The 11,955-nt window shown below is 50.0% G+C and overlaps 3 protein-coding genes across 5 annotated transcripts in view; 2 read left to right on the top strand and 1 right to left on the bottom strand.

Moving 5' to 3' along the window:
- The window catches only part of Ppp1r14d (protein phosphatase 1 regulatory inhibitor subunit 14D), an 11,894-nt gene extending 9,404 nt beyond the window's left edge, over positions 1-2,490 (top strand). Inside the window, exons 3-5 of the mRNA XM_005364264.3 lie at positions 1,845-1,928; positions 2,131-2,163; positions 2,359-2,490. Of these exons, the coding sequence (XP_005364321.1) occupies positions 1,845-1,928; positions 2,131-2,163; positions 2,359-2,424 (183 nt within the window). The 3' untranslated portion in view covers positions 2,425-2,490. The remainder of the gene's footprint in view (positions 1-1,844; positions 1,929-2,130; positions 2,164-2,358) is intronic.
- Positions 2,491-3,170: 680 nt separating this feature from the next.
- Zfyve19 (zinc finger FYVE-type containing 19) lies at positions 3,171-9,805 on the bottom strand. 2 transcript variants are annotated; one of them, XM_005364261.3, is made up of 11 exons: positions 9,540-9,805; positions 8,066-8,187; positions 7,871-7,921; positions 7,409-7,527; positions 7,169-7,311; positions 6,695-6,803; positions 4,736-4,945; positions 4,245-4,324; positions 3,901-3,999; positions 3,683-3,795; positions 3,171-3,594 (listed from the first exon to the last, which is right to left on the bottom strand). In XM_005364261.3, exons 1-11 carry the CDS (start codon positions 9,591-9,593, stop codon positions 3,516-3,518), a joined length of 1,179 nt encoding a protein of 392 aa, XP_005364318.1. In that variant the 5' UTR covers positions 9,594-9,805; the 3' UTR covers positions 3,171-3,515. The 2 variants fall into 2 exon arrangements, with proteins under 2 accessions (XP_005364318.1, XP_026643538.1); XM_026787737.1 differs by having other exon boundaries at positions 3,497-3,594; positions 3,673-3,795.
- A 99-nt stretch (positions 9,806-9,904) lies between these two features.
- The window catches only part of Dnajc17 (DnaJ heat shock protein family (Hsp40) member C17), a 34,468-nt gene continuing 32,417 nt past the window's right edge, over positions 9,905-11,955 (top strand). Inside the window, exon 1 of one of the 2 annotated variants that reach the window (XM_026787738.1) lies at positions 9,905-10,024. In XM_026787738.1, the coding sequence (XP_026643539.1) occupies positions 9,947-10,024 (78 nt within the window). In that variant the 5' untranslated portion in view covers positions 9,905-9,946. The remainder of the gene's footprint in view (positions 10,025-11,955) is intronic. The other variant, XM_005364263.3, reaches the window with a different exon arrangement.

Below are 11,955 nucleotides of genomic sequence, written 5' to 3'. Positions count from 1 at the left end.
AAAAAAAAAAATATTCAGCTAGGTATGGTGGCACACACCTATATTCCCAGTACTCAGGAGGCTGAGGCAGAAGGATAGCAAATTAGGGATCATCTTGAGCTATATAGAAGGACTCCATTTGATGTTTTATGAGTCAGGTTCTCACTATACAGCTTTAGTTGGTCTGGAACTAGCTGTGTAGACCAGGCTGACCTTCAACTCTTAGGGATCTGCTTGTCTCTACCTTCTGAGTGCTGGGATTAAAGGCATGAACCACCACACTGGGCATTTCCCCCCCGAAGTACAGGGTCTTTCATTGGCCTGAAACTCACTAGTGGGCTAGGCTGGCTAGCAGCAAGCCCCACAGATTACCTGTCTCTACCTTCCCAGGGCTAGGATTACAAGCACTCACTGCTGTGCCCCATGCCCATTTTAATTGTTAATAACATTTATTTATTTGTATGTATCCACACATCTGCAGTGCACATATAGAAGAGGTCATAGGACAACTGTGGGAGTTGGTGCTCTGCTTCTACTACACAAGTCCTGAAAATAGAACCTGGATCCTGTGGAAGAGCAGCCAGTGCTTTTAGCCCTCTCTCTAGCTCTCCCCCCGCCCTTTAGATGCGGTCTTATTCAATGCCTAAATGGACATTGAAGTTGCCAGGTAGCCAAGGGTTGTCTTGAACTCGATCCTCTTCTCTCTATATCCCAGATACTGGGGTTACAGGCATGCAGCACCATGCCCAGCTCCTAAGCTTCCATCTTCCTATTTTAGGGTTTTAAGAGGTTTTGTTTGTTTGTTTGTTTGTTTGTTTTTTGAAACAGGATTTCTCTATGTAGCTCTGGCTGTTCTGAAACTCGCTCTGTAGATCAGGCTGGCATCAAACTCAAAGAGAGCTGCCTGCCTCTGCCTCTCAAGTGCAGGGATTAGAGGTGTGTGCCACATTGCTTGGCACGTTTTTTTTAAATACTTATTTATTTATTATGTATACAATATTCTGTCTGTGTGTATGTCTGCAAGCCAGAAGAGGGCACCAGACCTCATTACAGATGGTTGAGCCACCATGTGGTTGCCGGGAATTGAACTCAGGACCTTTGGAAGAGCAGGCAATGCTCTTAACCACTGAGCCATCTCTCCAGCCCCCCACTTTTTTTTTTTTTTGAGACTAGTTTTTCTACATAACACTGGCTGTCCCAGAACTTTTGTGAAGACCAGGCTGGTTGACCTCAAACTCACAGAGATCCACTTGCCTCTGCCTCCCGAGTGCTGGAATTAAAAGTGTGCACCACCATACTCAGAAAAGTATCTTATTATTTTATGTGTATAGGTATTTAGCTTGCATGTGTATTTGTTCTCCAAATGCTTGGTACCCAAGGGACTACAGGAAAAGGTGCAGGAAACCCTAGAACTGGAGTTGCAGACAGTTGCAGCCTCCATGTGGGTGCTGAAAATCTAATTCAGATTCTCTGGGAGAGCAGCTAGTGCTCTTATCTGCTGAGATGTCTCCCCAGAGCCATCCCCTCCTGAGACAAGGATTCACTCTCAAGTCTAAGTTGAGCCATCTCCTGGGAGCCATCTCTTCCCTGAGACGAGGTCTCACTCTGGGGTTGCTCCGGAACTCATGATCTGCTTTCCTCCGCCTAGTACTGACATCACAGGTCCGGGTGAAGACCCTCTTCCTGAGTAACTCTTAACACTTTCACATAGAACATAGCAGGTGTTTAGTAAACGCTTATTGGCTAGAATAACTAATGAGCATTCTGAGTAAGCTGAGGAGGGGATCAATATGGAAGATGAGCAGTTGAAGGCAGAGCTGGGTTCTTGCACCAGGGGGTCAAATCTCTCTGTTACTCTCAACTAGAGTCAAGAAGCTCCTTCAGAGCCTGAAATTGATCTGGAAGCGCTCATGGAACTATCCACAGAGGAACAGAGGACTCAGTTGGAGGTAGGATGGAAGCTGGGGACTGAAGTTGGGCTGGGAGCTTAGGTCCTGTTTCCCTGGGTGTCCTGAGTATCAATTCATAGTGCCACACTAACCAACCGAGCTAACTGCCAGCTGCAAAGAACCAAGTTACAGGGGATGGATCTTGGAGACTGATAGGCACTTGTGGGGAAGTCATGTCTTAGTTCACCTTGTTCTCTTTCAGGCCATTCTCCGAGACTGCCCCTGTGACACAGAGGTAAGGCATATTCTGTTTCCACAGTGGGAGGAGGCTGGACAGGAGAGGCTAGGATGAATAAAGAGGAACATTTGAAAGGGAAGCTTGTGACAATTCTTTCCTTTTCTTGCTCTGGGGGACATTCGAAGATGGATTAGGGAGGGCAGCATGGTGACTGTGACTTCTTGTTTGATCTCATTGCTTTTTCTCCCACAGTCTTTTATCTCTGAGCTGCTCAGTCAACTCAAGAAACTTCGGAGACTCAGCAGACCTTCAAAATAATGCTGGAGAGAGCATATTCTGCAGCCTCAGCCCTGATCTGGATACTGGCCGACAAGGGTAGAAAACAAGGAGAGACACTTGGATAGCCCAAGTGGTGTGCAGACACAGCTGGGCTCTCTGCTGGGTGCTCTAGGAGTCAGTTGTGGCTGTTGCCTAATGCTTCCCTTGGCAGCCAGGATAAAAACTTTAGGAAACCAGCTAAGTGTGTGGAGTGTGGTGTGTGTCTATGCTGGGGGATGGGAGAGGGGCAGTGCTAGCTTGGAAGACCAACATCCTAAGTCCCTTGGCTGTGCCCACAGCATTCATCCATCATCCTCATCCCCAGCCAACAGGTGTTGGGAATTCAAAGACCACCAGGACTCATGGTGGGACTGTCCTTGCTGGGAGCTTACAGCACAGTGGAACCTTTTGTGAATTCCACAGGAGTCTGCTTCTACCCTACTGTGTTCTTAGCACCTCTCACAGGCCTCAGGCTCAAGGGCCGCAGGGTTCTGGATATAGATGGTACTGGGCGCCTGGAGGTACAGGTCAGTGGTAGAGCACACATGTAGCATGTATGAGGTGTGGGTTCAATCCCCAGTAGCATGTATGAGGTGTGGGTTCAATCCCCAGTACTCCCAGAAACAAACTCACAAATAAAAAGTCTAGAGCTAAGGATATAGCTCAGGGGTAGAGTCTTTGTCCAGCATGTACAAGGCCCTAGATATAATCCCCAGTACAGAAAAAAAATTCTGGGGCCACTGACTCAATAACATATTTTATTAGATTCACTACAGGCCAGGGCTGGGCCCTGGAACCAGGTTTCAGGGCTCATCCTTAGATTCAGTGTGGTCTTCCCCGTCAGCCTCTCGGTTTCAGGTCAGGCTCTTGAGGACCCTTACTCCTCCTTTCCTCTGGCTCCTCTAAGACTCATTCTCTTCAATGGACTCTTTCTTCCTTACAGGGACTGTGAAGCTCAAAACACAGTGTGTTTGCCATCAGTAGAGTTGGATCTGCTATCCCACTGGCTGGCCCGAGACCAGGCCCAGGTGGCCGTCCCAGCCTGCTGGCTGCCCTTGGCACTGCCACCTCAGGAGGTCATCAGGGTTTTCTTAGTGTTCTCGGCCAGGAGTTCGGGGGTGGTATGCAGAAGTCTGATGCTCTTTAAGATCAAAGTTATTGTGACCTTCCCTGGGGAGCAAAGAATGAATGGCAGAGATCTTGGCATCCCTCAAGCCAAGGTCAGTCTACCCCCCAAGAACACTCTACCTGCACCCACCGGAAGCACCGGGCACAGTAGAGGTCTCCATCGCAGCCAGCACAGCGCAGGGTGGCATCCTCATTGCAGATGCAGCACCAGGGGAGCTCCTCCTCTTCCTCCTCAGCCTGGGGCTTCAGGAAGAGAGGAATGGGTGAGTTAGGTACAGCTGGAGCAGTGAGCCAGGTGCAAGGCTGTGTGTGGCAAGCGTGGAGATGCCTGTGTGGGGCTTTTCTCACCTCAGTCTTGGCCCTGCGGGGTTGGGCCTGGGGTCGGGGAGCTGGTTCCACAGGGATGTTAAAGCCACTTGCCTCATCCAGGGCAGCTTCTTCAGTGAGCTGTGAACAGGGAGGAAGAGAACTACTTCCTGCTCTAGGCCCAGGTTCCCCTCCCAGCGTTCTGCGGCCTAACTTCTCAGCTTCACCCTTTACTTCCTACTATACCTTCTTGGTTTCTTGAGGTAGGAAACGGATCCCAACTAAAATGGGAGCTGTGGAACAACCACTCATGTGGCACCAGAGGCCAGGGAGAGAGGCAACAGTGAGGCAGCAGCAGAAGGGTGATGGGTGGGTAACAAGGCTACCTGCTGCAGGAGTCTCTGGATGGCTGTCTCTTCATCCTCCTCCTCATCACTGTCTGGTAGGCGATAGTCCTGGAGGCTCACTTGAGTGAGGGGGGGGCAGGAACAGAGGACGGAGGGAGGTGAGATATTTCACCAGATGGCTGCCCTCTGGTCTTCTAGAATTGTTGGCTCCCTGGGGGCAGCTGTTTCGGAGCTGAGAATCAAGCTCCTGCTCCCGCGCTTCCTTACTCTAGCCCTGCAAGGCTGGGCGACAGCCGTCAGAGTGAAGGGCAGTAGGGAGGCATTGAAGGTCCCACGGCCTCGTTATGGCTGCCTCAGAGCCCTCATTCCTTGCTCTGCCCCATTCTATCTCACGGTTCTGGACAGGACACAGATCCTCTGGCACGGGGACCCTGAGTACTGGCTTTAGTGCTGGCAGGGAAAGTGTAATCTGAGGTAGCAGCAGGTCTTGGCCAGGGGGCCTGAATAAGGAGGCTGGCTCAAGCCTTTACCTTTGCTGGGGTCCTGTCCCTGAAGTACAGCCAATCTTTTGGCCAGAGCCAGGATCCGTTCCTGCCTGGTGTTCTCCTCCCGTAGCTCAACTGCTGCCTGGGCCAGCAGCCTGCTCTTCTCCTCCTCCAGGGATGAGTTGGCCTGATCCGGGGAATTTGTGTGCTCCCTCCTTGTACCTCCCTTGTTGAGGTCATTCTGGAGGGGGGTCACTGGAAGAGGTAATACAGTTAGGAAGGCAGAAAAATTCCACGATCTCACTCCAGAAGCCACTGAACCCATTTCTCAACTAATTTTTAACCATATGTTATCATTTTTTTTTGCTCAGTACTAGGCTTATAGTATAGACAAAATTGCTATTTCTTCCAAATATAATTTTTTTTTTCGAGACAGAGTTTCTCTGTGGCTTTGGAGCCTGTCCTGGAACTATCTCTTATAGACCAGGCTGGCCTCGAACTCACAGAGATCCATCTACCTGCCTCTGCCTCCCGAGTACTGGGATTAAAGGCGTGTGCCACCATCACCTGGTTTGGCCTAGAATTCTTGATCTTCTTGCCTCTGCCTCACAATTCCTAGGATTACAGGTGTGTGCCTGTAAAACTAGTAATTTTAATCATGCCTGGCAAAACTAGTAATTTTAATCATGTATTTTTCAAATGCATCAGCCTCCACCCCCCTAGTTAACAGAAGGTGGCTATCCTATAGCTTGAGACTCACTGCCCTGAAGGATCAGGATACAGGAGGCTAAGGTTTAGCTAGTCTGTCTTTCAGGGCTGGAATTAGCATTCTCTGGGAGCAACAGCAAGAGGTCCTGACAGAAGCAGCAGTCTTAGACAATGGGCAAAAAGAAATTTTATCAGAGTGGATGTGGCCCTGACGTGGTCACCTTTAGTCAAGAGCAAGAGCTTTAAAACCAAGTTGGCCATGACAGTGCACTCCTGTAATGACAGCGGTTGGGAGGTGGAAGCAGGAAGATCACAGCAAGTTTAAGGCCAGCCACACAAGGGCTACATGAGGCCCTATCTCATAAAAGAAACAATCAAAAACAAAAATAGCTTTCTGTAGAAGGCTCGTCCCTACGAGTTAAAGGCTCTATGCCAAGTCCCTAAGCTTACCAAGTCTGCTTCTTTAGTTACACGTAAGGATAACAGTCCTCTGTCAGATCAGTGAGGACACCCACTGAGACTATGACTATAAAACAGTTTATCAATCTTAGTTCTTTTGATACGTTTAAGGGGACAATTTCCTCTTGGGGGCGGGAAGCTGACAACTGCACCATCGGGTGCCCAGTAGCATCCCTGTCTCCCACCTACCAGATGGCAGGAGTGCCTGTGACTGTGACATTTTAAACATCTTTAAACATTCCAAAAGTGCCCTAAGGTAAAACCCATCCCTAGTGGGAACGCTGCTCTAGAGTCTCCAGGTGCCACTGTCCCATCACTCCTGCGGTGCGGGAGCGCTCCACAGCATGACCTACTTTCACGCTGTCCATGGTGTCTGTGCAAGCTCACGTGGGTACCAACGGTTGAAATGTGGCTGGCAGAAGGAGGCAACTGAAACCTAACTCCTTTAGTTTAAGCCTCTTCCCCATCCTCCCATCCCCAGTGCCTTTACTGCAGACAACAGTCACTAAGCGCCCACCATGAGCCAGGCGACCCAAGCACTTACTGTATTACTCCATTTATTTCTCATGGCTTCTAGTACGAGACAGGTCTTTATCACATATAGCTTGAGTTTACAGAGTAGAGAGATTTAGATAGGTGAAGGAACTCATTTAGGGTGGTGGGATTGGAATTCCCCATCTCGAGACTGGATTCTAGAGGCCTACACTGGCTCCTAGAGCAAGCACTCAGTACACAGAAGTTCTTTAGTGTTGATCATTTTCTAACTCATACTCGTCTCCCAAGAGGGTAGGCAGAAGAGGCAGGGCATAACTTTGGAGAAGCCAAGTGGAAGGTTACCTGGGCCTCTTCGTTCCCAGTAGTCATCAATAGCCACCTCAGCTGTCAGCTGTGTGAGCAGATCCTGCGTCTGCTGAGCCTGGGTCCTGGTATCTGGTGCCTGGTGTGCCTGTGCAGAGGAGGGAACCTCAGTGGGGAATAGGGGTATGGGGAAGGCCACACCAGAAGTCCAGAAGAAGCCTGAGTCAGGGGTGGATGTTGAAGAGTTTTCAAAGCCCATGGGAAGGCATGGATTCAAGGTCCACACAGGTGAGTAGGTCTGGCAACTCCCCACAGGACTGAGCATCCTCTTTGCTGCCGCACTCAGTCCTGCTGCTTGGCACTTGTTCTTTGGCTTGAGAGCAGGCCTAAGGCTCAGGAGGTAGGGGTGGGAGGCTTTGCTAACTCCTGCAAAGCATATGACCATACATGTATCTGGGCTTCTGTAGGGTACTTGCCCTAGGAAACCCTTCTCTCCCAAGCCATAACACTCACCGGTCTCATGTGAGAAGGTGGCGCTCTGCCCTGTAAGGCTGCAAGCCGATTCTCCATCTCCTGTGTGGAAGGGATGGAACCCTGGACTTCATCCTTCAGTGCAGCCAGTCGTGCCTCTATCTCTGCTTGCGAGGGTACTGACTCTGCAATTGGCAAGCAGAGGATCTGTAAGGGCCGGAGGCAGCGCAGTCCCAAGCCCTTGCACCATGCCTTTTAGGTCCCCTGTTCCCTTAAACTCACTGGGCTTATTTTCCTGACGGAGCCGTGCTAGGCGATCAGCGATGGCTTGGTCTTGCTGAGTCAGGCCCTGGCTCTGGAAAGTGCTGGTTTTTTTCTTGGCTTCCAGGGCTGCCACACGCCTGGCAGGATATGAATAGACACTCTTAAGGCAAAGAAAACTGAAGTCACCCATCCAAATCAATCGGGGCCTCCAGAGGCAGTCTTCTGTGCCTCTACTCATGTGGTACTGCCGCCCACCCTAGCTGATCAAGTGTAGGGTACTCCCGACAGGGAAAGAGCTCCCAAATGCCTTTTCTGAGAAGAGATCAATGAGCGGCTTTCAGAATCTAAGAGGGAAACAGGAGCCGGAGTTGGGCATTCTCTTTATCCTGCACCCATCTGATCTGGACACCAGAAAAAAGAGCCTTGCTACTGGTGTCCTTGTCCTTTGCCGTCCCCACTGGTCCTCTTTTCAGTACTTACTTCTTGTAGTTCTGAGGCGGCGACCACTTGGAGGTATTGTCAGAAGGTCCTCTAGAGAGGGAATTTGGTGTGAGAAAAGCCCATCACCCCACATCAGTGATTTCTACCTCAAATACTTCCTAGACAGACCTGTGGCCACAAGGCATGCTCAGATGCTTACTGTCATGTCTGTCTGAACCCTTGCCCATCTCTCACCTGGTCAGAACCGTGTGGCATTGCTTGCAGACTTTCTGTTGAGTGTTGCCAGCCCGAGGTACCAGAGCACTGAAGCTGAGACAACCATTACAGAAGGCCCGGCCACAGTTCTTACAGCCGTACTGGAAGAACAAGAAGCAGGAGGATCCATCTCTCACCCACCCCTGCAGCTCTTCTCTGGGACTCTCTAAGCACTCACAGAAAGAAACTGAAGTTGTGACCAGATGTTGGAGGGAGGGAGAGAAATGGGATCCCTGGGTCCAGGGAGGGATAGGGTAGAGCAATCCCTTGGATCCCAGACTCTTGTTCAAATCGGATAAAATTTCAGCCAAGGCTCACATGCTGTCTACCACTTTCGGTACTTACCACGGGGCGAAGAACAAGGACACACAAAGCCCTGTGAGTCAGGGCACTGGCTAGTCAACAAAAGAGAACCAGAGGGCAGATGCTATGCTTTCTCTGCTCTGGCAAGATGGTGGGTGGGTTGGCTCAGGAAAGGGTGGGAACAATAGCTTCATTTACTAAGTACTTAGTGTGTGCCAGGCACACAGCGTGGATCTAACCGTCATAATTCATACACATTATCATATTTGATCCTGACGCCCACCATTAGCATCTCTATTTTAACAGAGGCCAGAGAAATCACATGTCTTGTTCAGTGGAGGTCTTTCCGTGCATAAGACAGGGCAGCTGAAATTTGAACCCTGACTCCAAAATTCACGCTCCTGAAGTGCCCCAGTCCGGCATGCCATGAATTCACCCCATTTATTTCCCACTATCTCCCCAGAAGCTTACACGGAGAACCTGGTAAGTCTGTGCTGAGAACAAGGCCTTTCCATTGTACCCTGGGGGGAAGAGGAAGCATTGAAATCTAACCTGGAGAAGGGCAGGCTGCCAAAGTGCAGGTTTCAGAACAGAGAGTAATGGGCATGGTGTGACCCACAGCGGTCATAGGATAGTAAAGACAGAGATGGAGAAAAGGAGGGCAGGAAGAAGCAGGAGGCAGATACTCCACTCGGCGGTAAAGAAGGGAAAAAAAGCGTAGCTTCTGGAAACTGACACGTTATAATTTATAGGGTACTTTCAGCTCCAGCGCCTCACCAAACCCCCTTATAAATTTTATCTTAATTACATTATTTCTTTGTGAGTGAGTGTGTGTGTGTGTGTTAACATGTGCATACCACGGCACGTGTGTGGAGATCAGAGAATAACTTGCGGGAGTTCTCTCCTCCTTGGGGTTCGAACCGAGGTCATCAGGCTTACCGGCAAGTGCATTTACCCGGAGAGCCAGACCATCATCTTAATCCCGAAAACGAGTGGGCGTTCGCCCCACCTTACAGAAATGTTAACTGAGTTACTTCGTCAAAACCACACCACTAGAAAGAAACCGTCAAACTGGGTCTTGGGCCTGCAAGTCTTGCCCGATTTGCCCGCGTCCTCCCTTGGCCCTCCAGCTCTCCAGGAGAACACTCGCCTCCTTCTTGAAGAGGGTGAACTTGACAGCACAGCCGTAGCACCTGCTCTCCATGGCGTCTCACGGCGCCGCAGATCCGGAGGGCAGATCACCACCGCAGGGCAGGCCCCTCAGACCCTCAGCCTCTGCAGTCCTGCCCTACACGCCCACCTGGGCCAGGCAGCGGCCGCCCAGGGCGGGGAATTTTGACTTTCGGCTGACTCCGGCGCGGGCGGCCGAGGAGTGTGGGATGCTGGGAGTCGTAGTTCATTCTCCGCGGTGCGCTCCTCTTCAATCAGTCAAACCTAAACTGGATCGCGCCGATTCCCAGGGGGCTTAGCGCCGTTGGCCGGCTCCAAGCTGTACCCCTCCCTGCGAGCGCTCAGACTCCTGGGAATTGTAGTATCAATTCGGACAGGGCTAGAACCATGGCGGTGACTAAAGAGCTCTTACAGATGGATCTGTACGCGCTGCTTGGCATTGAGGAGAAGGCGGCAGACAAAGAGGTGAGAACATGAGAGGCATGGCGGCTCTTCGGTCCTTTCGCCCGGCCCGAGCCAGGTCCCGGCTCTCTAGGCTCCGCCCTATCCCGGCCGGGAGCGAGTACCGGCCTACTGCCTACAAAGTGGGGAGGGGAGGGCCAGGGCATTTCCTGAAAGGCGTAAGGACCTCGTTCGGAAGGGAGGAAGGGAGGCACTGAGGACTGAGAACTGTGTGACTGCGCTGTCCTGAAGCCGCCAATGTGTGTGGAGGCCGGTTCGAATATGAGAGACAGGACTGCGTTTTTGCGCCTGCGCAACAGCAGTTGCACAGTGTGTATGGAGGTGTTTCAGTTTCTAAACGAGCTGTTTTAACTTCAGGTGGAGCCTGGGAGGGAAGAAAAGACAGTTCTCTAGACTCTTTGCTCCCTCCTCAGCACCTCCTGCCCTGGATTTGGCGTTGAGATCTAGGAACCAGAGAGCTCTGTTTTCTTTTCCGCTATTTATTTATTTTTGTTTTGTTTTTCTTTTTTTTTTTTTTTTTTTTTTTTTTTTTTTTTTTTTTTTTTTTTTTTTTTTTTTTTGGTTTTTCGAGACAGGGTTTCTCTGTGGCTTTGGAGCCTGTCCTGGCACTAGCTCTGTAGACCAGGCTGGTCTCGAACTCACAGAGATCTGCGTGCCTCTGCCTCCCGAGTGCTGGGATTAAAGGCGTGCGCCACCATCGCCCGGCTTGTTTTTCGAGATAGGGTTTCGCGTAGTTTTAGAACCTGTCCTGGAACTAGCTCTTGTAAACCAGGCTAGCCTCGAACTCACAGAGATCTGCCTGCCTAAGCCTCTGCCTCTGGAGTGCTGGGATTAAAGGCGTGCACCACCCCTGCGGCGCTCCACTTATTTTAAGTGCTGATCAAGGTGTCCGGGGTGAGACAGATCAAAATGTGCTTAAGGTTTCTGTTTCTTACTCCTGGATTGAATGGTAATTCTAACAGTATAGGCAGGGGAGTTCATCGAATAAAAAGTAATGACCACCGGGCTGGACATGGTGGTGTGAACCTGTAATGTATGGGAGCTGGAGAGAGGAGAATCAGGAGTTCAAGGCTAACTTCAGCTTATAAAATTCAAGCTCAGCAAGAGCAACAAGGACTCTTAACTGCTAAGCCATCTCTCCAACCCCTATTTTATTACTTTTAATTTGTGTATGTGTGTGAACATGTGAGTGAGATCTAGAATTACAGTTGTGAGTTGTCTGATGTGGATTCTGGGAACTGAACATGGGTCCCCTGGAAGAGCAATATATTCTTTTACCTGCCGTGCCATTCTTTGGCCCCCAGTGACTGTTTTTGTTAGTGAGTATGTACTCAGGATGGTTTTTACATGTTGAAAGTATTGTATTGTAACAAGCAAGGAAACAAAACAACAAAACATCCCAGTCAACTCAACTTAAATTTTATTTTAGGTCAAAGTGAGACAGAGAGGTGGTTCAGTAGTTATGAATGCACAGGACCTGAATTTAGTGCCATCGTGACTTCAGCTCCAGGGGGACCAGATGCCCTTGGCCTCCTTGGGTATCCACAGCTCTGTGTGCATATCCACACTCAGATATACACAGGCTCCATTGGTAAAGCGAGAACCTGAGCTCAGTTCCTAGCACGTATATAAAACCCACGTGTGCAAGTGCATACTTGTAATCCAAGTGCTGGGAGGGGCAAAGATAGGATCCTAGGAGCCAGTCTAACCAAATCAGCTCCAGGTTAAGTGAGACCGATTGGGTATGGTGGGGTAGGTCTTTAATCCTAGCACTTGAGAGACTGAGACAGGTGGATTTCTGTAGGTAGACTTTTCTTTCCTGCCCATCAGTTCCCAAATAACCAACATGGAGACTCAACAGTAATTATAAATGCTCAGCCAATAGCTCGGGCTTATTACTAATTAGCTCTTACAACTTAACCCATATTTTTTTT

Source organism: Microtus ochrogaster, assembly GCF_000317375.1.
Source record: "Microtus ochrogaster isolate Prairie Vole_2 chromosome 14 unlocalized genomic scaffold, MicOch1.0 chr14_random_1, whole genome shotgun sequence".
Taxonomy (NCBI): domain Eukaryota; kingdom Metazoa; phylum Chordata; class Mammalia; order Rodentia; family Cricetidae; genus Microtus; species Microtus ochrogaster.
This window is presented reverse-complemented; position numbering and strand designations above follow the sequence as displayed.